The sequence below is a fragment of the Zosterops lateralis genome, assembly GCF_965231275.1.
Source record: "Zosterops lateralis genome assembly, chromosome: 8".
Lineage (NCBI taxonomy): Eukaryota > Metazoa > Chordata > Aves > Passeriformes > Zosteropidae > Zosterops > Zosterops lateralis.
In genome coordinates, this window is record NC_139768.1 from 3,642,679 (window position 1) to 3,669,374 (window position 26,696).

The window sequence follows — 26,696 nt, forward strand, 5'->3', positions numbered from 1 at the left end:
TCGCACGGCTCAGACTGAGAGCAAAGTGGAGAGAACATTTTTTTATTCGTCTTTTCAATACAAAAACGGAATTAAAAGGCAACTTTTTCATCGTTCACGGGTAGAGGGAACAGAAGCGCCTAAAGATACAAGAGATACTGACCGAGAGGTCTCTGGAGCCCGAGGGGGAGCAGTTGCTGCGGTCCTTCAGCATGTTATAATTTTTTAAAATAGATTTCTAATAAAATATCACGTCGATAGTGAAGGCATTTTGTACACACACACTCCCACGCTGTTTTCTACGCTGTAGCAGTAAAGTTTCCTATTTTTATCCCGTTTTTGCCCCTTTTTCTTCAGCTGAAATGCGTGATGTGGGATTTCCCGTATTTCACCCCTTCTAACCCTGCAATGTCATGGTTTTCTGAGGAAAGGGGCTGTTTTAGCAACAAAATGCTTTAGCTTTTTATTCTTTCTGTCTACCTGAATCGAGTGTAATATTTATCTTTGTGTTTTATAGAGTAGCTTCTGAAATTAAGAAAATTAATTGTAACTGGTAGTATTAATATTTTTATAAAACAAAAGGTGATGTTGATGGATCAGTGTGGCACAACACAGGCTCTATGAATGAGAGTGATGTCCAAAACCTGAAACCATAATTGCTCCAGTGAAATCAGCCTCTGTGCCTCTCTTTTGAGGCAGAAACTATTAAGTACTTCAAAATGTTTCCAACTATGAACAGCATTTCCAATATCCCAAGTCAGTCCTTGGAATTTCCCCCTAATCTTCACAAAGGTATGGACACATGAGAAATGAATTCTGAGGTATTCCCAACCCCCAAAAGGGAGAAACATGACAAACACATCAGTTCAGGCCCATTTTAATCATTAGTACATTTGGCATTTTCCTAAGGCTAAAAAAATCACAGTATGATTAATTTTATATTTTAGGACACAGAGAAATTGCAGAAATTGAAACAACCTAGACCACAGATACTTAATTATCTCTGCACTCTGAGGTGGCTGAAGGGCCATTCTTTAAAATCTGCAGACTGTGAGACGATCCATGTTGCATTTTTTGTCATTCCAGGTGCCATCAGTGTACATCTCCACACATTTCTCTTTCCCTTTGCCATTGGGCTCATGCTTGTGCCAGTTGATATAATGCAAAGCCATCCCGTTTAAATACTTAAACTGGCCTGAAATATCCCCCATTCTAATGCTCAGGTAAGCATATTGGTTATACTGCTTGACAATGTCCATAATAGCTTTATTCTCCTTCTCATTCTTAGGAGCTGCAAGGGTTCCTCCAGCCTTTTCACAGGTTTGCAGTGCAGATGCAAAGTGAGTTCTCTGCCCATTGCTGGCAAACATTTCCTCTCCTGCTTTTGTTATTTTCCCATTCAAAGCAAGCACTGAAACACGAAAAGAGTTAGCTTTGTGAATTTTCTATGATGTAAAAGCAAAGAAAGGGAAATTAAGAGATGAAGACTCAAAGTGCTAAGAGGGACAGAGAGAAAAATTGAGCAAAGGATGAAGAGGAATAAAATATATTCCCTAAATATATTTTGCTGCTTGTGACCACCTGTTCTTGTCTCCAAGACAAGGATATCCCACCAACATCTGCTAAATATCATTCCTGTTATATTTTGTGTGCTTTCTAAAGAAGATCAGTGTGCTTCAAATTTGAGCAAAGGAAACACAGAAATGATAATTGTTTTGTGAATCCCTTTTCAGTACAAAACAATTTACTACCTTTAACAACCTGGTTGCTGATGGATAAAAGTGGTACAAGACTGAGTTTCCATGAATCCATGTGGAAAGTGCAACATCAGGTAGTTGGAATAGTTTTTAAAATAAACCCAATTTGAATAAATTATGATTACCAAGAGGAATCTGCTTCTCTCCAGGGAATCAAGAATCCTGACTTCCCCTGCTTTGAATGAAAAAAATGGAGTTTTGGGATGTAGTACCCCCTCTCCAAAAGCAGTTTCTTTCCTGCAAGTTGTGATCCTGTAACTACCTTTGCCTACTGCACTTAAAATTGATTATGAACTGCAAAAGTAACAAGGGGGAGAATTACCAGCTTCGAGTCGTGAAAGTCGGTGTTTCAAATTTGCTAAAGTGTTGTGGTGTTTAGTGGCCAGAGAATCAGGCAGACCTATGCAGATAAAAACAAAAGTTACACAATCAAGCAAAACTAGGCTGTGCTGCTAGGAAAAATCCCCTGGGTAAAACCAATTCTTTTCCAGAACTAACTTGGAAATGTATTTTTTAACTTCAGCAAGTGTAAAAATAAATATTTTCCCAGTATTTCTTCATGTTGTTAATCTATATTAAAGCAAGCTAACAAAAACATCCAATCTTCTGAAATGCTGATAATTCCCCTCTACAGAAAAGAAACTGAAGCTTTATAGATTAAAGCCTTTTGTTAGTTGGATCTGTGAAACTGGCTTTGCCAAAGAGAATTAATTTAATTCTACTAATTGGTGGTGAGCAGGCACGAGAGATACCTTGAGGAGGAAAGAGTTTCTATGGCACCATATGATTTTCTTTTTGAAGTGCTGGGTGTATGATTTGTGTTTATCTTGCTTTAGTGGGAGCCATAAACAGGGGTGGTGGAAGGTTTCTGGATAGTGTGAAATACATCCAGCACTGCTTCTTAAACATGGGAACCCACTGTAAAGGTAGATTTTCTTTTTCATACCAATTTCTACAAGTAACAGAGGTCCTACATGTAGAATAAAGTCACTAATGTACTCTAATTATGATAATCCACTATTCACAAGTGAAATAAACAGCAGTGTAGAAGCACAAAAGGTTGCTGCATGCCTGAGCTGCAACATTGCAACTCTTACTGCACTTCACAATCCATTTAAAAATACCCCATATTTGACCTAATACAGGGAATCTGGGAATGATTCTGATAGTGCTTTAGCCTTGTCAGCAGACCTGGAGAAAGCATTTCTACATATATATAGATAATATTTATATGCTAGAGTTTTGATTACCTGTTCAATTCCCCTCTTCCACCAGAAGAGAGATGAGACCTGACTTTAGAAAAAAATTAAACTGCCCATTGCCTCAATTCTCTTTTCCTTCCTGTGCTAAACACCTCGGCTTCCTTGAGAGCAGGTGTCTGGTCTTAGTCATGCAGCCTTTGTGATACAGGCCTTTTGCAAAAGAGGTAAGTTTTCTTACCTTTCAGACTGTTCCTTCCATGGATACCAGGTGGTCCAGGAACTTCTGGACATTTACTCAATGCATGGCAAGTCACTGACAAAGCAGCCAGGGCTATGAGGATGTAGGATGGGCAAGACAACATGATTTCTCAGGCCAGCTGTAAAAAAACACACATTTGTCAAGCAATGATTCTATAAGAAATTGTAGGCTTTGGATTTTACACAGTGCGCGCTCCTCCTCCCATCATCCCTTCTTGAAATTTACATTATTTCCTTGTTTAAATAAAGATTATAGTTCAGGTGTAAGAGATTTTCCACGTTTATTTTGCAACCATTGTGTAGTTTATACACAAAACTCTCTCCAGACTAATAAATGTGGAGTAGTGAAGATAAATTATCCCTTTCACTGTCACTGACTATTTGTCGGATTAATCCTTGAGAAATGATGGGCTCAGAGGTAACTGATCCTATTTCAGTCCTGCAAGGACTATGATCACTCAATGATGCACAGGATACTAACCTGAGAGGCAAATCTGTTACAGTGTAGTTGTAATATTTAGGAGCTTGTTAAAGCCCAGCACTATAGAAGCACATTTATATTTGCCATAAACTGATACTGTTTTACACATGGGCAAAACTTTATACCTCAATTGACATTCCTATCCTGTTTTGAACCTAATTCCACGAGCTTGAAAATGTGTCTACAGTTAATCTTGTAGAAAATGGATTTTTGCTGGTTGGCAATAGGCTTCTTCATCTTATTTTATCCCTACAGATGAAACAATAAGTAGGTTTATAGTCTTAGTGCTGAGCTATTGTGACTAAAAAGCATTTTAAAACTGTGCATTGTGGGTTTACAGCAGAGTGAGTGGGTGTGCTGTGCAGCTGTGAAACCTGAAGGACTATAAGATACTATGGCATGGAAATACCCAGTTATTGACATCATTCAGTTAAATGTGTCTGCCAAGGGAAATATTCCATATTGCAGCTGACTCCATGTTTTTTGCTGATACTGAGACAGAAATCCTTTAATTATGCTGCATGATGGAGGCTGGAACAAGGGGTCAATACTGACAGTTTATAATTGTAAAGGTGATTGATGTACCTAGGGAAAATAGAATATTTTTGGTTCATTATGATATTCTGATTTCAATCAGATTTTTTTTATTACCTCTCTATTATTTGTGTCTGACTTCCTGTCACCCCAGTATTTCTGCACTACTCTTTAAATTATTATAGATTTCTGCTTGCTTCCCTTCCTCCCCCCATCAGAGAAAGAAAGGACTATAAGATATTATGGCATAGTTATTGACATCATTTAATTAAACTAACAGGAGATAGAAAGAAAGGTTCAAGATGCCAGAAAGAGCATCCATTTCCAATAGGCTCATGGGTTGACTCATACAAAATAAATTACTTAATATTCATTACTTCACTTTTCGATTGGCACAAATCAAAGAGGATCTTGGACCTGCTCTCTCTTAAAAACCTCCACCTTTTTTAAACAAACACCCAGCATTTACACATTCTAGGTTCTAAATCTAGATCCACTTAAAATTTAAAATAAAAACCCTGATTGGCTTGAATGCTATCAACACCTAGGTTCATCAGCTATAATGAGGTATTTGTTATTACATTTCAAAGTATATATGCCAAGCAGAATCAAAATATCAGTCCAGTGTCATTTATTAAATGGGGTGAGCTTTTAAAAGAAAAAGCATCCTTTATATCTCCCATATTGACTCTATTATGGAAGACTTTTGAGATTATTTTTAATCTGCATCAACAGCAACTTGTTCTTCTAGGGGAGTGCCTCATCAAAGTCAATTTGATGCGACATACCCTTGAATATATGAATATTCAATTATGTCATAAATTTCCAGCATATAGGATCTGTTTAACTAATAGCAGTATGGTCAAGAATTCGCACTTTAAAGAATGTAAAATCAAATCCACCTGAGAGCACAAGTGCAGTGTTAAAGGTGCTGTTGGGTTTTGTTTGTTGAATCTGAAGCATCTTGAGTTGTTTGCCAGCAGACACCTCTGGAAACACTGGCCAATGATTCAGAGAGAGCAGATTATTAAAGATCCTAACAGGAACCTACCTTAGGTGGCCAGGAATACTTATATCCTTGAGATAAGGAAATGCAATTACAACATGTACCCTCTGCCTGGTGATGATCATTCAGGGAATTATATTTTAATGGATTACTGCATCCAGCTCATAATTGGATTATGATACAGAGTCAGACTCCTGATCAGTTATACAGCAAAATGGGGAAAAACAGCTCTTCAGTTTTAATCCAGTTTTAATGACCTTCATCAGTCATTACTATCTAGTGTCCTTCAGGCATCTCCTTATCTACTGAAATTGCTAGTATAAGCAAAGCAAAAAAAATTACTAATAAAGGGAAATTTAATTTTAGAACTTAAATATGACCACAGAAATCAAAAGGAATGGGTTTGCCTTCTAGCTGAAATTTCTTGTGGTTTATTAAAAGGAAATTCAACTTACCCTTCTGCTTCAAAGTGAAATGAAAAAGCAGTTCACACAAATCCCCTTTATATAGTGTTGTGTTTGTTAAATGATATGGCTGAAGTGGAGACTGGATGCTGAGGCCACGAATGGGCTTTTTCAGTTTTGCTCACATACTTGGTATGCAAATATTGAGTTCAGTTTTAAGGGTTGAGAAATTCCTTTTTTTTTTTTTTTTTTCCAACAGAATAAAGCCAAAGTTGTAGAAAATACAATCCAGAACTAACTGATAACCTCAGATTTTTAGACACAAAATATATAAAAAACATAAAGTAACTTTCAGCAATTCTAGATCTTATTTAAAAGTCATTACTTGTTTTATAAAAGCAAAAAATGGCAGATGACCACCGGTGGCTCTTGAAAAATGAAAGATACTCTTGTGATTAATCTTAGGGAACCCTGGTACCTTCCAGATAGTCTGACCCAGTAAGCAGAATTCTAAATTTGGCCTCCCCTCTCTGTATCTGATGTACTTATCTTACCTTAATATAATTTTCTAGCTATGTGCTGGAATGCTCAGTGTTTCCATGAGCTTCTGGTCTCTCTTGCATGTACAAGACAGCTGACCTCTCTTGGTCAGAGATGGATCTTGGAAAAAATCTGTATACATGCTCAAAATTCTCCAATGGACATCATGTTCAAGAAAAGAAAGAGCTCTGAATGCCCATTAGTCCTTTCACAAAACCTCTCACCCCACCAATGGAAACTATTTCTCTCTGTAGTCCAGAGGAGGTAGATGTAAAAAACTGGTGTTGAGTGGATGTGGATTAGACAGTACCCAATAGATAATTTTTTTTTTTTTCAGTTCCTGTTGCCGTTTGGGAATAGCACAGATACCAGACAACTGAGGAGAGTCCAAGTCACAGGTAATTCTGTTTCTGGATGGCAGCAGAACCTCTGGGGTGCATTGAGAAGTTCTTCAATTCCAGAATAAGATGGAACTTAATGGATCCAGATTTTGAGAAGCAATATTTTAAATTACTAGGTGGCCAAGTTCTTGGGAATGTTACCAGAACAAAATCTCATACAGATCAAATTTCTAGGCAACTCTGCAACATTGTAAGGGCTTTTTTTTCTGCTGCATCATTGCATATACATGCAGTTCTGATACATAGACATGATAAATCTCTGGGGATTCGTACTGTTTCTTCCACTTAATACAGTTTATATTATAAAAAATTAAAGAACTGAAAGCATTAAACAGGGAGATCAGTAAAGCTCCATTAGCTCTTATCTCTGTCCATTTATGAAAGTGTGGCATGAGCCAAACATGGCTTATGATCTAGGAAAACCTTATCAATTATTATCTTCTAGCAAAACTTTTGAAGAAAGATATATTTGATAACAGTTGTTCTGCCATGAGTCAGATTATACTTACACAATGGAACCTGATAAGAAACCTAAAACATAATCCAGTGTGAGAGATTACTTAGTCATTAGATGAGAATGAGGGAAAACAAACCTACTCAAACAAGGAAGAAAGCAAGCAAATATTTTTTCTGCAACTTAGCATTTCTGTAGAATAGCTGCAAGGATGGGAATTCTGAAATTTGCAGGCAAATCCCTGAGGTAATGGCTGAAGGCTGGGAAACCCCACAAAACTCAGCCAGGAAACTATAATGGTTTCAGTGGACCCCAGGTGCTGCATGCTTCTTTCTATCATTAGAAAGAGCCATAAGAATATTAAATATATTCTACTGCCAGTGCTGCTGTGCTCCCAAACCCTGCTCAACTATCAGCAAAAGAGAACTTGGAGAGGGGGGAAAGGAATCTGATTTTCAAGAAGTCATGTAACCAAAAAGACCGCTTCTTTCTATAACAGCTCTGCATGCTACCCTCAAAAAATAACTGAGTTTCAGAACCAGAACTAATCTTATGCAGCTTTCAAGCCTCTCATTTTCAGAACACAAGGTAAACCCCTCATTTTGCTGTTTTGAAGCAAGCCGATTACTAACCAATTATGATAACTTATCATATCCTGATCTGTGTAAACTTACGCCATGCTCTTTCACATAAAACAGCGATGCACAGCCTTGCTAGTTTATTTTTAGTAATTTGTGAGGCAATAATTTAAAGGGTTTCCCTGTGCTGCAAGTTCCTGATATCGACTCTGTGAGCGAGTCCTTGGCACAAGGATCTGTGTGGTAAAAGCAGGTGTGGTCAATACTCCATGTTTACCTCTTTCAAAACAACAATCATTTTTTATATTTGTCTAGTATTCCCAATGTAATTTATTTGCTGAGCTTTAAATCATACAGAGTTAAGCATCTATAGTTGGTTTAAGAGTGCTCAATGACATCAGCTTAAGACTTCATCAGAAATACAGGGCACTAAACAATATATCACCTCTTAGCTCATGCCACAATCCAGTAGGTGAAGTGTTACCTCCTCCCCACCTGCAATTTCATTTTGTTGACACAAAACCAAACAAAAATATGGGAAGTTCAACAGTCCCCCACCTTTGGAAAATAAGAAATGCTGATAAAATCGTTTGTATGCTAATTTACAGTGTACTGATGCAGGAATTGGAGGGAAAAAAATGTAGACAGTGTGGCACTTTACCACACTGCTAATACTGAAAGAAAATTCTGTTCTGTGTATCCTTAACTTGAGGATAAACATCTTACAGGAAGAATGTAATTGCTGATGAGATGTGTTTATATTTATGCAAAAACATGGCAGCAGAGAAATGCTGTCAGCTCAATAATACACTCTTATTTTGGGGGGTGGATCCCAGAGAGATTTCTTGATTTAAGTTTATGCAGGTGGATGGAGAAAAAGAAGGAATGTTGAATATAGATCATGAGTTTCCAAAAGGAGGACAGCAGAGATGGGAACAGAGCTTGGAACATTGGATTTTAAAAAGATGGTTTTAGCAGACTGAACTGGACAGCCCTTGCATAGCCTTGTTCTTCCAAAGTACAGAAAGCATAAGTTTAAGATAAAAAAAAAAGAGCTTTGAGATCCCTTTCAGTCTATCCATTTTCTATTCTAGGAAAAATAATTCAAATTTTGCTATCAAGAAAAGAGGTTTTCAAGTTGTTTTTTTTAAAGTCGTGGTTCTCTCCTGCCAAAGAACTTCCAAATTAAAGAACTACTTGGCCTTTGCTTTCAGATTATATTAGATTCGTTCTCTCTCATATACTTGAAATAATTGATTTAAACTACAGATACCAAAGAGGTCTCTTGGGTTTTATGAAAATGGTAGGCAAGTTGCTAGAGTCAAGTAACTTTGACTGAACTACTGTTTGTATGCCTTGAATTTAAAAAGGAGAAAATCAACCACAGTACATTAAACCAAAGGCATCAAACAGCTCTTGCTGTGACAAAAAAAGATTTTTAGACACAGCCTTCTTCCTTCCTTTGGGCAGGGTAGGTGATCTCCCTTTCTCCCTTCCCATATTCTTTATCCAGTAAAATTTTTGACCATATTATAATCAGCTTCTGTCTTGCTGTTTCATAAACAAACAGAAACCAGAAATATTTCACTCTAAGTTTGTAACCTAGTAATGTTTTCAAGTCTGTTACCTTTTTCAGATCTAGAATAATTGAAGTTTAGATAGATGGTATTCCTAGGACCACTGAGGAATCCTGCTTTTTTTTCCTCAGATCATCAATTCATCTTTGTATCCTGGAGGACACATTACCAACCCTAATTCCTCCTTGCATCTTCTGCACCAAGTAGCAGAATTCCTCTTACAGGAACACTACATAACAGTATGGGACATGATTCCTAATCTTTGTTCAACAGCACAATGAAATTGCAATGTCAATTATGTGTGTCACAGTGGAGTAAATATTGCCTTCTTTCACTGGAAACAGTGCAAAGAGTAATGCTGGAGGTGTCCTGCCACTTTGTGTTCCCACAGACATGAACTGGACTGTTTTACCTCCCATCCAAAGTGATCATAGGAAGCAATTTATGCTTGAACAGCCATTGGTCAACATCTCCTTGGAAACGTGTGCTTGCAATTCATATCTTGCCCTTATAAATAGACACCTGGCTCTTGTTATCAATTTAAAATAATCTAGCCTGATGATAGAAAAAAATATAAATCCTGCCAAGCTCTTATTATGTTGTTATTGCTGGGAAATGGCCACATAATGTCTCACTGATAAGTGTTAGAACATATGTGTCCAAAAGCATTGTCAACGTTTCATTTGCAATTGAAATTCAAAGTCCTTGGGAGAAACTTGTTGTTGAAAACACATAGCAGAAAATAGAGAGCAGCAAAGGAAAATAATGAACTCACCAAGCTGCTGTTAAGGTCTGATGATCACAGTGAAATGAAGCTGCTTTGTATTTTACTGAAGGGAAACAACCATCAATGAATTCCCAGCAAACACCGCCTGCTGTGGTTTTTATTGCTGTTATGAGCTGAAAATTAAGATAACAGGTATTACTGAATTCCATTTTTCACAGATTTTTTTCAGGAGAGCGAACACAAAAATTCTCTGTGTTTTAGCTGATCGTGTTGTTGGAAGCACATAGAGCTTAACATTCTTTTGCACATGCTTACATTCTAATTTGTGCAAAAGCAGGGGAGCATTTTATAGCAGACAGCTAGTAAAGTACTTTATCATTTCAGTTCCCCTGAAGAGCAGATATCCTGAGCACCTGCTGGGTTGGGGAGGCCCAGCTCTGCATCCACCAGCTCCTGCAATTCCACATCCTGGTTCTGTGCTTCCTCCCAGGGGAGCAGTTCTTAGTCCTCAGGGCTGGGGGCTCAGACAGCAGGAGCCAGCAGTGCTGTGTTTTGAGTTTTCTAAAGTTCTGTATGGTTTTTGTTATTAAGTTTCTGTAATAGTTCATCCCTACCGTCCCCATTTCCCAAATATCTGTTGTTACCCCCTCAATAGCCTCTCCCAGCCCATTGTATCTTACCTATTGTCACAGCCTAGTGCTTGATTGCTCTGGCAGAAGCTGGTGGCTCAGCCAAGGCTTCAGGTATCCCCAAAATGGCCATGTCAATGCCCCTGTGCCTAAGTCACTCCCCTTCATTTCCAAAGGTAACACCCCTGTACTTAGGGGCAGGTAAGAGCCCCAAATCCTCACTCGCAATGGGGCCACAGCCTGAATAAACCTTCTTAATTCCCAATAAACCTTCCGCCACCAAGTGTGAGTCCACTCCTTTCTCCAAGCCATGATCACGTCTCTCTCTGAGACCTGGACCCACAGAAAAAACCTCATTTATATGGTGATCTGAAGAGCAGGCTGGCTGGGAAACCAGCTTGGAATAAACCATAGTGCTGCACTGAGCTGGAGTGCTGGCATGCAAAGGAAAGTGCCCAAAGAAGCACAAAAATCTCCTCACCTTTAATTGATACATCTCAGCTGACTTGAAACTACTTAAGGTGAGGTTATTGCAAAGGTTTTTGGTGTAGAAATATTCTTGAAAGGTTCCTGCAAGGGTAAATGAGAAAAGCTCTGTTTAAATTCTCTTGAAGTTCATCTGATAGATAAAAACAAGGAACAGATGAAGACTACAAGAAATAGAAATAAAACAAACAGGAATGAACAGAGTTCTACGCCCTCAGATTCTCTCTCAAGAGATGGGAAAATCTTGAATGTTGCTTGAGGCCAAAATGACTCAAACTGAAATTGTTTAGTAGGTTATTAAAACACAGCAGACTTAACTTGAATGACAAATCAAAGAGAATGTTTAATAACTCTGAGAATGTCAACTACTTAACTAATAAAATATCATTTTGTTATTCCATGGGGGTCACCCCTTACAGCCTTTATGGTAGCTTTACATGTAATTTTGAAGATTAAACACTGTTTTTCTTAGTAAGACAAGAGAAACTCTACACAATTATTAATAGTCATTTCAGCTACCTATTCTAGTATAAATGATACTTTTCATTGTATAATGAAAGCATTCATTATATTTATTTATAAATTAATTTTGGCACTCTACTTGGATTTGAGAGACCCATTCTAGGCAGACAGGAATGTGCTTGTTTCCCAGGAGTGGGAATCTACACAAGAACTCTTCCAAAAAATGCTTCTTTTTCAAACAGCCTCATTGTTTGTCTGCCTTACCAGACCCTTTCAGGGACCCAAGGTAAGAAAATAGGTTTTCCCCAGCTGTGCGTGTGCAGAGCCCAGCCTGCAATGCAGTGCCCCTTTCAGAAGGTCAGGCCATTGCCATTGCTCCTGTGGACAATCCTCTAAAGTTGAAGTGATTTTAAGTATTATAAAGTATTATAAAATTTAGTTTTCAAAACCTGGAAGACAACTGTGCCCCTAAATGTTTTGGTACCAGTGTCACCATGCATTTCTCTAGCAGCTATTTTCCCACACAAATGGGGTCCAACTGTTTAGTGACTGCCATTTTTATGGTTTTTTACACATACTTTGTGACTGTTACAGAGATAAATGATGTAAACTAGTATATTTTCAGCAACTCACACAGTTTGCCAGAATAAAGATCAAATTCAGAACTATTTTGAGAGTATTTGACAAAAATCAACTTTGGGAGTGCAGCATTCAAAACCACTGGAGAGCTCCCAGTAACCTGAGACAAAGAGTAATATACAATTTTCAGTGAAGTGATACATAATACACTTAAGCACTGTAGACACATTTGAAATGTTTCACAAATAGCTTTTATAACTGCTGTTGTGTGAGAAGCTGAAAACTTCTCTTGTCATCCAGTCCAACACTTAATCCCCACTTATTAAAAAATACAGGTTTTGCTTTAAAAGAGTTTAAAACATAACGTTATAAAGAAACAAACATTCTCACTTTACTGGTAGAACTTTTCCATTGACAGACTTTTAACTTTTTTTTTCACCATTAGTCATGAAAGCCAGAAATGCATTTCACTCATGAAAATGAAAGATGAGATTCTCCAGAGGGTGGCAATTGCAGCCTGAAGCTAAATGCCATGTGGTAGAAAATAACAGCCCTTAGAGGACAATCAGAGGCTTCAAGATTACATTTGCTCCACTAGTTTTTGATACATAAATAAAAGATCTACTCAGCAGGCTTAGGAAGTACCATAAACACCCCCTTTTTTTCCATTTTAGCTGCATCTCTAGAATAAAAAGGTAAAAGGATTTAAAAAGTGCATCACTTCTTCCTGTCTTTACCATGCTGCTGTGAATATGTATGGCTGTGTAGGCAGGGAGGAGAGGGTGTAAGGAGATAGAGAAGTTAAAAGCTTGTGATCTGTAAGCAATGTGGCACTGATCAAACCACTTCTGTAGGGGACACCTTTACAGAGGTGTCACTGGATACCTGAAGTGCAAGACAGGAGATAATCAAGAGAGTAATTAATGTAAATATTATTATTTTGCTGAAGAGGTTTCAGGATTTCCAACTATATTTGGTGAAATGCTGTGTCCATCTCAGCTAAAGCAGCTTGTATGGTTTAGCTTCTCTTACATCAAAAGAAAACTTTGAATTTTAAATGGTCTTGGGGATAATTCTTGGGGCAGGATGAAAATTTGCATAGAACTTTTTTTTCCTACACAGTTGAAGTACAAGGCAAAGGTGGCCCAAGTGCTGTAGCACAGCTGTGCAGGTGGGAAGAAGGGGAAAAGAGTCTGTTCAGGGTTCTCTCCCAAGTAAGCCCAGAAAGCCTGATGAGAAAAGGTACAATGAAACACTGAAATTCAGGCTGCTGCACTGCTGAGCTGTGCAGATCTGTCTGCACGAAGCCCAACACAGCAATCTCAGTCTCTGAAATCAGACACCTAAATGTGGGTCAACTGCTGCTCTCACATTCTGTGTATTTAGTCCAGCTGCCTGAAATTTTATCTGGATTTAAATGCCCTGTGTCGTGGTTTGAAAGCAAAATGGGTGAGAGGCTCTAAGTCAGAAATACAATTTAATAAGAAGAAAGGTAAAATAAAATAAATACAATAGTACAAAAGAGCACTGACAGAGTCAGAACACACCCTGAGCAGGGTGGTGGCAGCAGTCCAGGTGAGGGGCTCTTCCTGAAGCAGTGATCCCACAGAAAGGTCTGGGAGCTCTGCTCCTCTGGGAATCCAGTGGCTCAGGGCTGCTTGTCCTGTCCCAAATCCCAGATTCTCTCCAGGTGGGAATGCTTGGCTCCTCCCCCTGGGCATTGGGAGCATCTCCCAATGGGATGAGGAGTCGTGCAGTGGCTCCTTGATGGCCCATTAAACAGAGAGAGCTCCTGGAGGGAGTTCCCTGTGAGTCCTGGGCAAGGCATTGATGGGCCATGAGCAGAAGAGCCCAAAGGAGGGGCCTGGGAAAACACTGCCCCACCTGGTTCCAACAGCTCATGGGGATGGTGAGAGAATAAATACTTTGTGCACATCCTACACTGCAACCCAGGACACCCTGGAAGAGGATGCCAACCAGCTGGACACTGTAGAGTCTTCCCTCCACTGCAAATATGCCAGAAGTTTCTTGCAGGATTAGCACACAGAGCTCAGCTCTGAGGTTCATACTGTGCCACCAGCTGAAGTCATAAACAAACCAGAGCTCACAGAAAGCCAGGAAAAAGCTCTTACAAATGTCTGCCCTGAAGCACTGATCTAAACAGCTCAGGCTACTGATGTCTGAATCTTCACTGGGGTCACAGGCCATAAAAAGAGATTCTAACTGCAGGTGCCTCAGGAAAAAGTCATTTGTGCTAGAGAGAGCACAGAGTATCCAGTCATGCTGCTGGTGTTGGGAGTTTAGCAGAGCTTAAAAAACAGACACAAGACTGTGCCTAGGTTTCCAGCCAGTCTTGCATTATTTATTCCCCTGAGCATTTTTGGCCAAACTGCAAACTCAGGGATCATTTTTCACTCCTTAGGTCTCCAGGTGCTAAGCATCAGAGTGGAGCCATTTGGTAGTGCTGAAGTCACAGAGCCCTGCATAAAGCTTCTCCCCCATAAAGCACATTTAAACTGAAGAGTTTGATGCCTTTATAAGAGGAAACCAGCCACAGCAAAGAAAATACTTCTTCTCTGTTTTAACTATACATTAAGAGCTTTTTCCTGCTCCCTCGTGTGTGTGTGTTACAAGTAAAAAACAAAGCTGTAGGTATGAGTTGCTCCTGATTGAATGGCTTCCTGTTTGCACCTCGGAGTTTCCACTGAAAATTGCCACTTGAAAACTAAAGAGAATGAAAAGAGCTTTTCAGTGATTGTGTTTTTTTCACATGTGACAGGAGAGCTCTTCCTGAGCCTGTACTTAACCTGAAATTGTGTTTTAGAAAGATAAACCCTGCAGGTGATTAACAAATGCTGCTTTTGTTCTGAATTACTTGGAAGCTCTCTGATATTAGCACATATGAGTTGGGTCTAATCAGCAATATAACAGCAAATACAGATTAGTTTATAATTAATGCAAAATTAAGTGGTCATCAGGGATGCTGATTTAAGCCTCCTGGAAGACAAAAGACCACAATTTCGAACTCTTTCTTTTTAGCACCTACTGAAGAAAGGAAGAAAAGGTGTCCCTAACATAAATGATGAAAAAAGGTCAGGACTTGGGGGACATCTGATAACACCTTGCTGAATTTCAAAGTTTCAAGTGATATGACTTAGTAGTAAGAGCTTATTTTCTATTTCTAGGTGTGGTTTCTTTGCCCTGTGGACTTTTGTCCAGCCTAAGATCAGCCTGCTCCTACACAATGGCCTTCCAAGCTGTCAGATCCCAGTATCACTATTTTGCTTCTCTGAGCACTAGTTCAAGACAGGAGAGTTTACCAGGTAAGCCCAGACTAACAGAGCTGCATTTGCATTTGCACTTGCACAGCTGCTTTTCCAGTAGAGATGGATTTTCACCCATGTAATAAAGAGCAGTTTGGTTTTCTCAAAAGAAAGGGAAGGTGGGAGCTTTCCCTTCTGCACGGGAGGTGTTATCAGCATTTCCCTTGAGATGGTTTACACCAGGGTAAACCCACTGGACAGGAAATGCTGGAAATGAGAGGTGACACCAGGATGGAACCTAAAAGCTTAAGGGCTGAGCGTTTAATTCAAGAAGTGCAGCTCAGATTTTCTATAGAGCCAATTGCTGCGACCAAAAATGCCTTTTCTGTACACAGCCTGGTTAAAAAGTTAATTATCTGATAACTTTGGGCTGTAGGAAACTGTGCATATAATAGGAATGTTTTCCCATTCTGCTTTTGTGAACTTCCAGTGTGTTTAGCATAAGAATACTTTTGCACTTACCTGCAAAACATGTTGTGGATTGTATGGATCCCATTTGAATGAAGCACAGTGCTCTCTAAAAATAAACATTTACTTAAGGTTGGAAGAAGCTTCATAAATTTCTCAACTCTATTGGAGATCTGCTGGGAAAAATAATGTAAAAATCAGTCTAAATTACACTTCAGAGCTGAAATCTTGAGAAAGTGGCTGATATCACAATCAGGAATAGTATTCCTAAAAAAACCCCCAAAACTAGTTGAAAGAAAACAACCATTCATATCTTCAAAATGCTGCTCCAGGTTTTTCTTCCAAATCAGTAGTTTAGTCATGCAACCTACTGGCTGATGCACTGGTGCCAAAATCACTGCTCTCACTCCAGCTCCAGATGAAACTGTCTCAAAACATTTCACGGTGTTTTTTTGGTGACAGTCTCAAAATAGACTCACATAATCATTCCAAATGAATGCACTGGAGATGGAATTATCTCTGATCCCTAAACTCAAATACATTTTTAAATATTGCACCATTTCCTGTGTTTTTAGGTAATAAATACTGATAAAAAAACTTCCAGGCAAAATTTTAAACACTCTGTTTTTCGTAGCTGCAGGACACCAATTAATGCAGAAAAGGAATGCAGTTCACTTGAGAACTGCAAAGAGAGTTTGCCAGTAATGACAAGGAGGGCATGAAGCAGATCAGCAGATAAATCATATCCTTTTCCAGTGGAAAATTCATATCCTTTACCAATTTCAGTAATTGCTTTTTTGCTGTACCTGTAAAACCTAGTGCAGAGAAAATAAATGTCATTACTTATAAAGGTAGACAGGGAATTAGGCAATGAAAATAACAGCTATAAAACAGATGAGCTGGGCATCAAATACTCCTCTGCACAGACATATTCCTGTGTTTCCATGGGTTCATAACTTGGAAATAGCCACAATCCTTCTCTCTATAGAGGCACTCAGCTTAGTCTTAAACTAAATGGAAGACAAACTGAAAATCTGTTCCTCCATGGTTAAACACTAATAACCTTCAATGGAAACATTTTTCTTAATTATCAGACTTGTAGTACTGGGCTTCGTTGTCATGATATTCACCCATTGCTAGTTAATACAATAGTCTGTAATTGTGTTTTTGTAGTTCACCTGAGGTGAAAGAAGCCCAAAGGATCACTTCTCTCACTTTAAGAGCCTATCACATAAACAGGGCCTTTTGGTTGTTTTTTTTTTGTGGTGTGGTTTTTTTTTTTTTTTTTTTTTTTTTTTTTTTTTGTGGGTTTTTTTTTTTTTTTCTGCATGATCTAAATTCCACTTGGAGAACATTTCTGTAGCAAGCTTTCGTATTTAATTTAAGGCAAAATATTTTTTTTTTGTTTCTACTGCATCTAAATCTTGATTTACATCTCCTGTACCTCAGTTGATGCCTATAGATTGCCAGAAAACATCCTCTTGTTCTCTTCTTTTGATTTCCTACTGAACACAAAGCAACTTGGCTGACTGGTTTACTGCTTTATCCCTCTGTAGTTACAGCACAATTCATTTTCCAATCACCTGGGAAGAGCAGCATGAAAATAGCTGAAAGTTCCAAAAAGAAAATATTTCCCTGTCAGTAGCTACTGCAGTGGACTTCTGTACTCAGAGGATAAATGCCACTCTAGGCTCTAAGTGATCATTATCAGTCAATTTTAGAACTAGAATAAAAGTGCCCCAGGAGCAAAGGCATAACTAAATACTGAAGAAACATAGGACTGAATGTGCTGTCATATTATTTACATCATAGAAGAATGGATCAGAAACAGCATTTTAGGGAGTAATCTCTCCCAAGTTTACAGCTCAGCTCAAAGATGAAATAGAGACAAAATTTTCTTTAGTTTCAAGATTATTAAAAAATGCTTCCCCCACGCTGTATTTATTAGGAACTCAGGCAGAAAGAACAACCAGCCTGCTGAGCATGCTGTAACTTATTACCCTTATACCACCAGGATAAACACATCTTAATATATAATGACTGAAAAGATGAAATCTGTGTTTTACTAGGAGATTCCAAACTGAATGTTACGGAGACCACAATTATAAATAAACCCTGTTTCTGAGTATTCCAGGCCCCTGTCAGGGGCACAGCACAAACACATCCATCATTTTACCATGTTGAAAAGTAAACTTACCTTTACCTTACCTTTTTTTGTGTCTATTTAATTCAGCCTCCAAAACCTGTGCTTTTGTTTCCAAAGCAGTTACTGGTCTCTGCAAGTCATGAGTTACTATGAGTGGGACTTAAGGCTGTTATTTAATAATTTCTATTAAAATGACTGCACGACACCTGTCTCCAAGATGCTCAGGGCTCCTGTAATCTGATGCCATGTGAAAGGGATCTTTGGTTCCCAGAGCAGAAATCACAGGCCACACTGCAGATTTTTTCAGGGAATTTAACTGGGAGTGCCTTATCCCTCACCAAAGTGAACACTTGGATGGGGTTTGAATTCTCAGGGCTGCCAAAGTCATCTTCTGTTCAGAGGGAAAAGCTCAGTTCTCAGAGGCAAAATAAACATGTGAACATTTTAAAATTTATTAAAGTTGGAGTAAAAAAAACAAGAACAGGAAAAAAAATGAGAGAAGAAAAAATGCCATTTATAATGTGAGATAGAGGGTTTGGTATTTCACTCACAGAAAACAACAAGCTTGTGACTCATTCCAGACACTTTCTTCCTCCAGTTCTGTTGGGCAACTCATCTCCTGTGTAACAGATGGTTTGTTTTTCTGCTGCTCCTGCTCCTGGAAGTCACACCTTTCCTCAAATGGTGCTATAGGAATGCAAGGCACTAACACAAGTATTTTTTGGAGAATATACTAAAAGGTTGAAAACCAGACTCATTGTAACATGAGAAATTTATTTCTTATTTCCATATTCTACTTTTATTCCTCTCTTTCTCTCCTTGTGATTCTAAAACTTCCTTTTATTCCTGAAGTTCTCAGGGAAACTCTACAGGCCTCTTGATTCTTCTCCTAGAATTTAACTTAAAATAAAAAGCTGTTCAAATGTTTCCTAAATTTTTCTCCCAATGTGTTTTCTTAGTGTTTTGAGAGAGCACCAAACACTGACTGCTTCCCTCTTGCTCTTCCAGCTGCACAACTCCAGGAAAATAAAAACATCTCAGGAAAATTGAATTGTTCCCATGGAAGTGCATGACTTTGATGAAGAAGCCTTTACTACCTCTACTTATGGCACTGAAAATCCAACACCAATCATGTTGTTGCAGGGGCACACATTTTGTTAAACAAGAAAGCCAGTCCTGTTCAGGTGTAATCCAATCACATATCACAGTATTTGATCTAGAAAATTACTTAAATCACAACATTATGAAGGATTCCTCTCTGGAGCAGTTTGTTGAAAGATACTGCTGGGATTATTTATTTCAGCCATGGAATTGCAGAGGCCACACTGAGGAGTATGTGGAGCAGAGGATGCCTGCACAAAGTATCAGTTTATGCCACTGAAATTTTATGTCATAATTCACACACAGTGATAATGTTGAGACTTTGTGGATGGAAAGCAAACATCTAACTCCAAGGTGAGTGGTATACACATGGTAACACAGATGGGATGTGGTAAGAAAATACACAATTTCATATGTGCATATTAAGAGTTTGAGCAGAAACTGATTTGGCAGCTTGGGAGAGAGCCTGACTTGGTTCTGCCACAGGACAGAAAGCATTTATGGATCCATTAGCTGTTTGCAGCAGCTCATGGAAAAAGTTACCTGACAAATCATACCTTGGGGGAATTCTGCTCTTGGGGCTAGAGAGTATGAAGCAATCAAGTTATGACCATCAGATTAGGAGGCAACTCTAGCAAGTATGATTTCTGCTTTGGAGAGCTGGCCCCTGGAAAGAAAGAGCAGTAATAATTTAGTAGGATATAATAGGAAGTGATTCAGAGTACAAATGGTACGATCAGATTAAAATCTCATTACATCTCTATTTTATGGGCTGCCGTGAAAATGTATAATATTATTTTTTTATTTATTAAAAGCCAAGTATCTAGAGTGGCATTATAAATGCAGAAAGCACGTTCAGCTTCCTGAAATTGTGCAGAGCCTATAAAAGGCTAATGGGGCAGAAGAGAAAAGGAGAAAAGTAAAAAAAAACAAAATGAAAGATTAAAGGAGGATTGAAACAAGAGTAAAGGGATGATAGGGAGTGCCAAAATTACAGTATTGCTAAATGGTCATAACTTTGTACCTGTTCACCCTTTACACCTTTGGTACATCTCTAGCTGGTGAGACATTGGCTGCAGGAGCACTGCACTGAACTTCTGGGCAGGAATAAATTTTCTTTTCAGGTTTTTCTGTGCTAACTGAGCTTCTTACTGTTAGCAGTGAAAGCCAAGGCATTGAAAGGATGAAAAAGAATCACAGATCAGTGACAAATCAAACAGAGTAATTTAATAAATTTCTGAACTTGCATAATTTTGAGGGGTTACCTGGGAAATACCTGGCAAAAGGGATAGTGTCTGAACCATTTTATATAGCCCCTGATTGTGTCTGTACATATTGAAACCTGAAAAGAAACAATCAAGCCTATAACGTGGTTTTTTATAAGCAAATTATAAAAAGTGTGAAAGTCTTGAGGTCTAATGAAAATACCTAATATCACAACAGTCATTAATCTCACCGTGCTACAAATTAATTTCTGTGTTTTTTTCATTACATGTCTAAATTTACAGCATTTCTCTTCATGCCAAATGAGCCATACAATATTCCAAGTGAGGATGAATCCTCATTGTGTTTCTGCTGGGACTCTTCACACCCATCAGGTAATGCCTAAGCTCAAAGTGATAAAGTGCTTCTCTTATTAGAATTTCCACTACTTGCAAACACTCACACTTTAAATGACAAAAAGCTCAAATATATTTGAGTAGCAATGATCTGAATACCTCCCCTATTTCTCCTTTCAGACCTTGCATATTAAAAATATACATTTCTCCTCAGCATTACAGCTCTGAGCAGAACTCCTTTTGGATTCCAAAAGATCTGCAATCCTTTGCTGCCCTCTCTGAGCAGAACAGCAGGAAGAGACAGCAATGTCATAAGGTAAAGCTCTGACAAGCTGCATCACAGTGATTGCCCTTGTTCTCAATAGGAGTGTCAAATGTGGGGCAATCATACCCCATGTATTCTCTTTAAATGAGAAAAAACCCCAAAATTAAACTACCACAAACATGAGCTGACAAACTTTTATAGTAAATAAGCCACATGCTAAAGTCAAGTAGCTGTAGTTTCTCTTAATTTGTCCCAGTTCTACCAGTCAAAAAAAAGAAGCCTCAGGAAACACCAACACAGACAGATTTGGGTAACAAGAGAAAAATCAAATTCAGCATGAATTCTGCTACTCACCTCAATTATTTCTCTTTATTTCAAGCTTCAGAAGAGATTTCCCACAGTGAGCAGCTTCCCCTGTCAGGTTTCATCTGATAAAGTACCATATAGAGTATAATCATTAGAATGTGAGAACATTATAATTAGGATAAAAAGCAGAGGTTAAGGAGCACTGTTTTTTCTATATTTTTCTTTATTCTTCTTTGTGCCTCCTCCATTAAGTTCCCGTCAAAGTCTAGAGCAATGGCACACACTAAAATAAAATAAGGAAAGCATTTAGCTAACTAGTATAACAAACTGAATCCTGGTTTATGTTTTTTATCCAATTTCATGGATTCCAGACAGTTCTGAACACCCTGTAAGGATTTCCTTCTGCTGATTTTATTTTCTATACTATGTTAATTATCCAGTACCAGGGAGGTTAACATTGCTGGTGTCTCCCTTGAAGGCAACAAGACAAAGCTCAAAATAAGAGAAAACTGGAAAACAAAATGCAAGCCTTCAGATAAGTCCACTCCCTGCAGAGATGAAACCTCACACAAATCTCTGTTGGTTTTGCCACCCAGGAGCTAAAATCTATTTGCCTCCATAGTTTTCCAGGGTGTTCCAATCCTGTATTTTAGAGGAGCCCAAGTGCCTGTTTACACTTTGGCAAAATGGTGGTGGGTTTTCCTAGCAATTCAATTAAATCCCTTTCAAAAGCAGCTGATGACAATTAGCACCCACAGTGGCTTAGAGGGGAAAAAAAAAAAGCACCAAAATTGTCACAAAAATTGAATAAATCCTAGGGAGTGGAAAAAGAAGAAAACAGATTTTTCAATCCATATTTATAGAAGGATACAGAATTCCACGTGGAGAATCACATTGTGTAGATTTAATGCCTGTGACATTTTGGGGGTGAACCCTTTGCTCCCTGCCTGGCCTTGGGCAGACGTTGGCTGTGCCACAGCACAAATGAACAACCCAAGAATCAGCACAACTGCAGGCACTGAGGTTTGACTGTGAGGTTTTTTGTTGGGAAAGATGGGACAGGAGGAGCTTGTGGATGTGATTGCCTGGTAAGAAATACTGGAGATGTAAAACCTGTGAGTGAAATAGAAACGAAGGGCAGCTTTGAGATGTGATCATGGCAGGCAGGAAGACGGGGATGAGCTGGAGATGGGTTGAGGGACAGAAAACAAAAGGACCCAAGGGTGCAGCCCCTCTCCACCCTGCCAAAGTACCAGGGAAAAAGTACATAAGAAAAGTAGTCTTTAGAGTTTAGAATATAAGATGATATGGTGATAGAGCAGTTCTCATTGGCTGCATGCAAAGTCTGTAGGTTTTGTATCTCGCGCCAGTTGGTCACTGTAAATTAGAATATTCAACACAAAAGGAGATATAATGTATTGTAACAAGGTCCTTGCTTTCTTACTCTTACCTCTCTGACCCCTCTTAGCTCTTTTACCTCCCTTACCTCACACCCTCTCTCTCCCTCTCTCTTTGGGGTTCCCTCCAGCCCAGGCTGGTGGCTGAAGGCAAAGCCCTTTTTACCCACAACCCTTGCAATAAACCCACGTGTTTCTAGAATATCTCAGGTCTGCAGAGTTCCTTGTCCCAGCCATCCATGGATGATCCTACAGTTTCCTCCTTTTTCCAATCAGGGGATACATTTTTCAGTGACCTGGGAGAGGGAAGGCTGTTTTAGCACTGCCTTTCCTGCAGCAGAGCTGGCACTGTCCTGCCAGCCACAGTAACATTGTGTGGACATGGAAAGGACAGAAGAAAGAACAGTGTGTGCTAGGTAGCTCTCCAAAACTAATTAAAAAAAATTAATATTGAGGAAGAGAGACTTTTCAGAAATTTTGCTTGCAGAAAATTTCTTTACCAAGAATAATTATTAGATGTTTCCAACTGCAAAAATTAAAGCTCTCGGTCCCTGCAGCAGTGTCAGGATCCCATTTCTGGGGCTATTGTTCTCTGTTCTGGTGGTATCAGAGAGAGAAGTTACAGGCTGTCAGGTTGCCTTGTATCTTTCCTATACAAGAGCTGGATAGTGTCTGTAAAAATATAATGAACACATCAGTTCAGAGCAGTGCTACTTGTCAGGCATGATTTGATAAAAAAAATATTGTAGAGCCAACATCATTAAAAAGAGATTTGGAATTAGAGATCTGTTGTTTTGGGGTTTTTTCTTAAATAAGAAACTGAAATTTCCAGGCTGACCTTTGCTGTTTTGGCCAAGAGTAACCTTGTAACCCACAAAAATGTCTGGTTTGTTGTACGACTGCTGAACTTCCCTGGAGGTTGCTGGCCTGCAAAAGCAGAAGTATGAAGCAGACAGGATTGTCAGCAATTTCCCCACCCCTAAGTTCTCACCAGGTCAAGACACCATCTTGCTGAAATGCAATTCTTCCCACGCAGCAGAAATTTCACTAAACTCTGTCAAACCCAGCATGTCTATATGAAGTAGAAGATTTACAGGACTACTGTAAATATCTGCATTAATTGACAAATAAAAAAATCTTAAGAGCAGGTGGCTTAGTATTCACAAACTATTAAAGGTTTTTCTTAACTGGGTTTGTAATTTCTTTTTCTATATCTGCTTATCTCTATATCTGTATATGGTTATCTCTGTATCTTTCCCCAAAATTACTTGGTTCTGATTCTGATTTTGTGTACAGACTTCCTCACTACTCAGGTCCTTGAATGTACCTTCTTACTGCATACCACTCTTTTGGGGGAATGGTCTTATCTCTGAATATTCTTGAATATATAGTGAAACTCTGCAGATTTCCTCGGAGAAGTAAGCAGCTCAGCACAGGACAACATTTGACTTTTGAAGTCTCAAACTTGCCTTTGGAGCCATCAGTTTTGAGTGTTCTTCACCAGCAGCAATATCATGTAGGAATAACAGAAGTGGGAACTCTACCCAATTATTTTCATCACAACATAGCAGGGTGACAGCTCCCAGACACTTGCAAAAGAATATATGGCTACAGCACTGGGTAGAAATGCACAGCTACCTCACTGATTCACTTTGATGTCAGACCATCAGAGTGCTTTTATTCTGAAACCAGGAGTTCACAAAGTGCTTCAAACTTTTCATTGAGACAATTAGAGACAGGATTAAAGACTTTCGAAAAACAAAACTCTAGGAATAACCTTGCTTCCATAAAAGAAACTCAGAGCAGGCATTATGGAGCACGATTCTTAATAGGTGCTCATTCAGTGAGTATAATTAGGGCTCTTAGAAATATATAAAATGGAAGCTGTCCTGTGCAGGATCATTTTTTTTTGTGAATTAATAGTGATTTATCCCTTGCCTGTGTATCTTACCATGCATCCATGTTTCTGCACAATGAAGGAGCAGAGCTGAAGCTCTTTATCCTTTATCTCTTCTGACTTGTCAGCCTGCCAAAGGGACTGTGCACAGGAACAGTTGCTTTCTGTTTTGTTTTCTAACCTGAAACAGTCAACCCTCATTAATGATGAAATCTTTGAGTGCCCTGTGACCATTTGGTGTATTAAGATCAAGGTAAAAGTATCAAGTTCTTGTAAGGGAGTAGGGAATTTCTACAGTAGAACACCCCAGGAGCAATGCCACAGGTATAACACAATTTGCAAGGCTGAGCATAATCTTGACAGAAACTGTTGAGAAAGTGAGACAGTTCTGAACCAGACTAGACCAAAAAACCCAAACGACCTGCTTTATTCAGAGGAGGTTCTGTTTGAGATTCAAAGCTGACGATTCACACAGGATTCCTCACTTGGGATATTGACTATTGAGAACACCAGTATTGAGCTTCTCCCCCTCGTCTGAAAATCTGCTGAGTTTCCTGTCATCTGAGGTAAAAGGCATGAGAGCTTTAAAAGTGTGAGATTCTGAACAAAGATGCTGTTCTTACCATCCCTAGTCAGCTCTTCTACTTTACTTACATTGTAAAAGTTTGACTGTAAAGTCAAAAAACTTCTCTCTTCAGCTTCCTGGAGCTTTAAGGGATCTTACCTTACACATTTGGGATGCATCTGCATATGGGACACCCATAATTTTATAAAAATTCTTATCCAGCACCAGGCCACTTTGCATCCAGCTTTCTGTTTGACTCCTGCAAAGAATGCATTGCTTAGTGCAACTGGAAAACTAAGCACAGTGTAAATATTTGCATAATTATACCTTTATCCTTGAGAATAGCTATGGTTTTATCTCAGTATTAAAAGAATTAAGGAGCTAGAGAGAACAGAATATTGCAGGTTTTTGTCTGCTCCAGTACACCTGCATACAAAGATAAATTACACTGCTTCATGATTAAACCTGAGTTTACACTTTGATATTTACTCAACTGAATCAAACAAAAATATTTTGATGCTGACACACCTGTATGATGCTGAACTGTTCAGCACTGTATTGCTCTGAGCAAAAAGTGGTTAAATCTTGCCATCAAGCAGTAACATAACAAAAATAAATGGCATTCATACAAAGCTCAGAACACAATTATTGGGCTAAAAGGGTCTGTACACTCTTGGGAAATTTCTGTCCTTCATTCAACTTGTAGGAAGAGGAATATTCTCACTCTGTTCCTTTGCTTTTCCTTCATCTACTGTAAACGAACTGTAAGGGGAAGGACATTCTTTTCTGTTGAGATTTCTTCAAACACAGGCCATGAAGAGGAAATCTTGATGCTTAAGGGCTCACAGAACACCATGGCAGATTTCCAGCTGCAACAGAAGATGCAGAGTGCCAGCTTTTGCCAAAGCAAGATGAGTTATTCACATTTAACAACTGATCTGTCAAATAAAGATTTCTCAAGGGCTTTCTTCATTTTGCAGCAAAAATTTATGAAGCAGAAACCTCCACTAGGCATGCAAGAGCTGACATTCACATACAGCTGAAGTATCAGAAGCTGTAAAGATATTTTGCTTCTCAACTGAAGCCTGAACAGATAAGAATCCAGATGAGAATCCCATATAGATTTAGTAATACAGGGTAGAGCTGGCTCACACTCAAGATCCTTTAATATGCACAGCAAAACTTGTGAAGCCTGGTGTAGACACTGAGATTACCTAACGAGGTTATGGGATCAATAAAATCCCTACAGTTCTTCATGGTTTTTATTATGTTTCAGCAGGATTTTTCCTTTCTGCTTCTTAAAATTAATGATTCTAGAAAAGATTCAAAGTCATTAGAAGGGTCTTCAGGACCTGCATTTCAGCAGCTGATCCAAAAAGTGCTCCATGGGGGAAACAACAGATGCAAACCAGGCAAGTGAAAGCACAGCCACCAGTGAATAAAGTGGCCTGTAAGTGACCTCTGGTGGACAAGAACAGCGTTAAATTTCTTCGGATTTCTCAACAGAGAACAGACTTTATCCATTTAACTAGATTACGGCCTTTCAATTGAATGCTGTCTTGTGTTATAGAAGAGTCAAAACCGTTTCCATTTGAGCAAAAAGAATTTGATACAAAAAGAAATGGAAACTAATACAGTTGAATCATAAACTCTAAAAACATCTGTAACAATGGGG

At 38.7% G+C, this 26,696-nt stretch overlaps 1 protein-coding gene and 1 long non-coding RNA gene across 2 annotated transcripts; one reads left to right on the forward strand and one right to left on the reverse strand.

The window, feature by feature from the left end:
* Positions 1–936: 936 nt before the first annotated feature.
* On the reverse strand, positions 937–9,967 carry LOC310912281 (pulmonary surfactant-associated protein A-like). Its single transcript, XM_083866746.1, has 4 exons — positions 9,947–9,967; positions 3,177–3,315; positions 2,059–2,136; positions 937–1,390 (listed from the first exon to the last, which is right to left on the reverse strand). The coding sequence occupies exons 2-4, from the start codon at positions 3,298–3,300 to the stop codon at positions 1,014–1,016; spliced, it is 579 nt and encodes a 192-aa protein (XP_083722872.1). The 5' UTR covers positions 3,301–3,315; positions 9,947–9,967; the 3' UTR covers positions 937–1,013.
* Positions 1,266–26,120, forward strand: LOC310912282. Its single transcript, XR_014590641.1, has 6 exons — positions 1,266–1,319; positions 6,499–6,559; positions 19,235–19,386; positions 20,541–20,630; positions 20,806–20,907; positions 26,002–26,120. It is a non-coding gene; the product is annotated as an uncharacterized lncRNA (long non-coding RNA).
* The last annotated feature ends 576 nt before the right edge of the window (positions 26,121–26,696 follow it).

What these genes read in the sequence shown, in the direction of transcription:
- LOC310912281 (XM_083866746.1), bottom strand. Translation starts at nt 3,300, where the DNA reads ATGTTGTCTTGCCCATCCTACATCCTCATAGCCCTGGCTGCTTTGTCA. An exon ending in TGGAAGGAACAGTCTGAAAG is followed by an intron (nt 2,137 to 3,176) that starts GTAAGAAAACTT and finishes TTATCTGCATAG; the next exon opens with GTCTGCCTGATTCTCTGGCC. An exon ending in ACTTTCACGACTCGAAGCTG is followed by an intron (nt 1,391 to 2,058) that starts GTAATTCTCCCC and finishes TTCGTGTTTCAG; the next exon opens with TGCTTGCTTTGAATGGGAAA.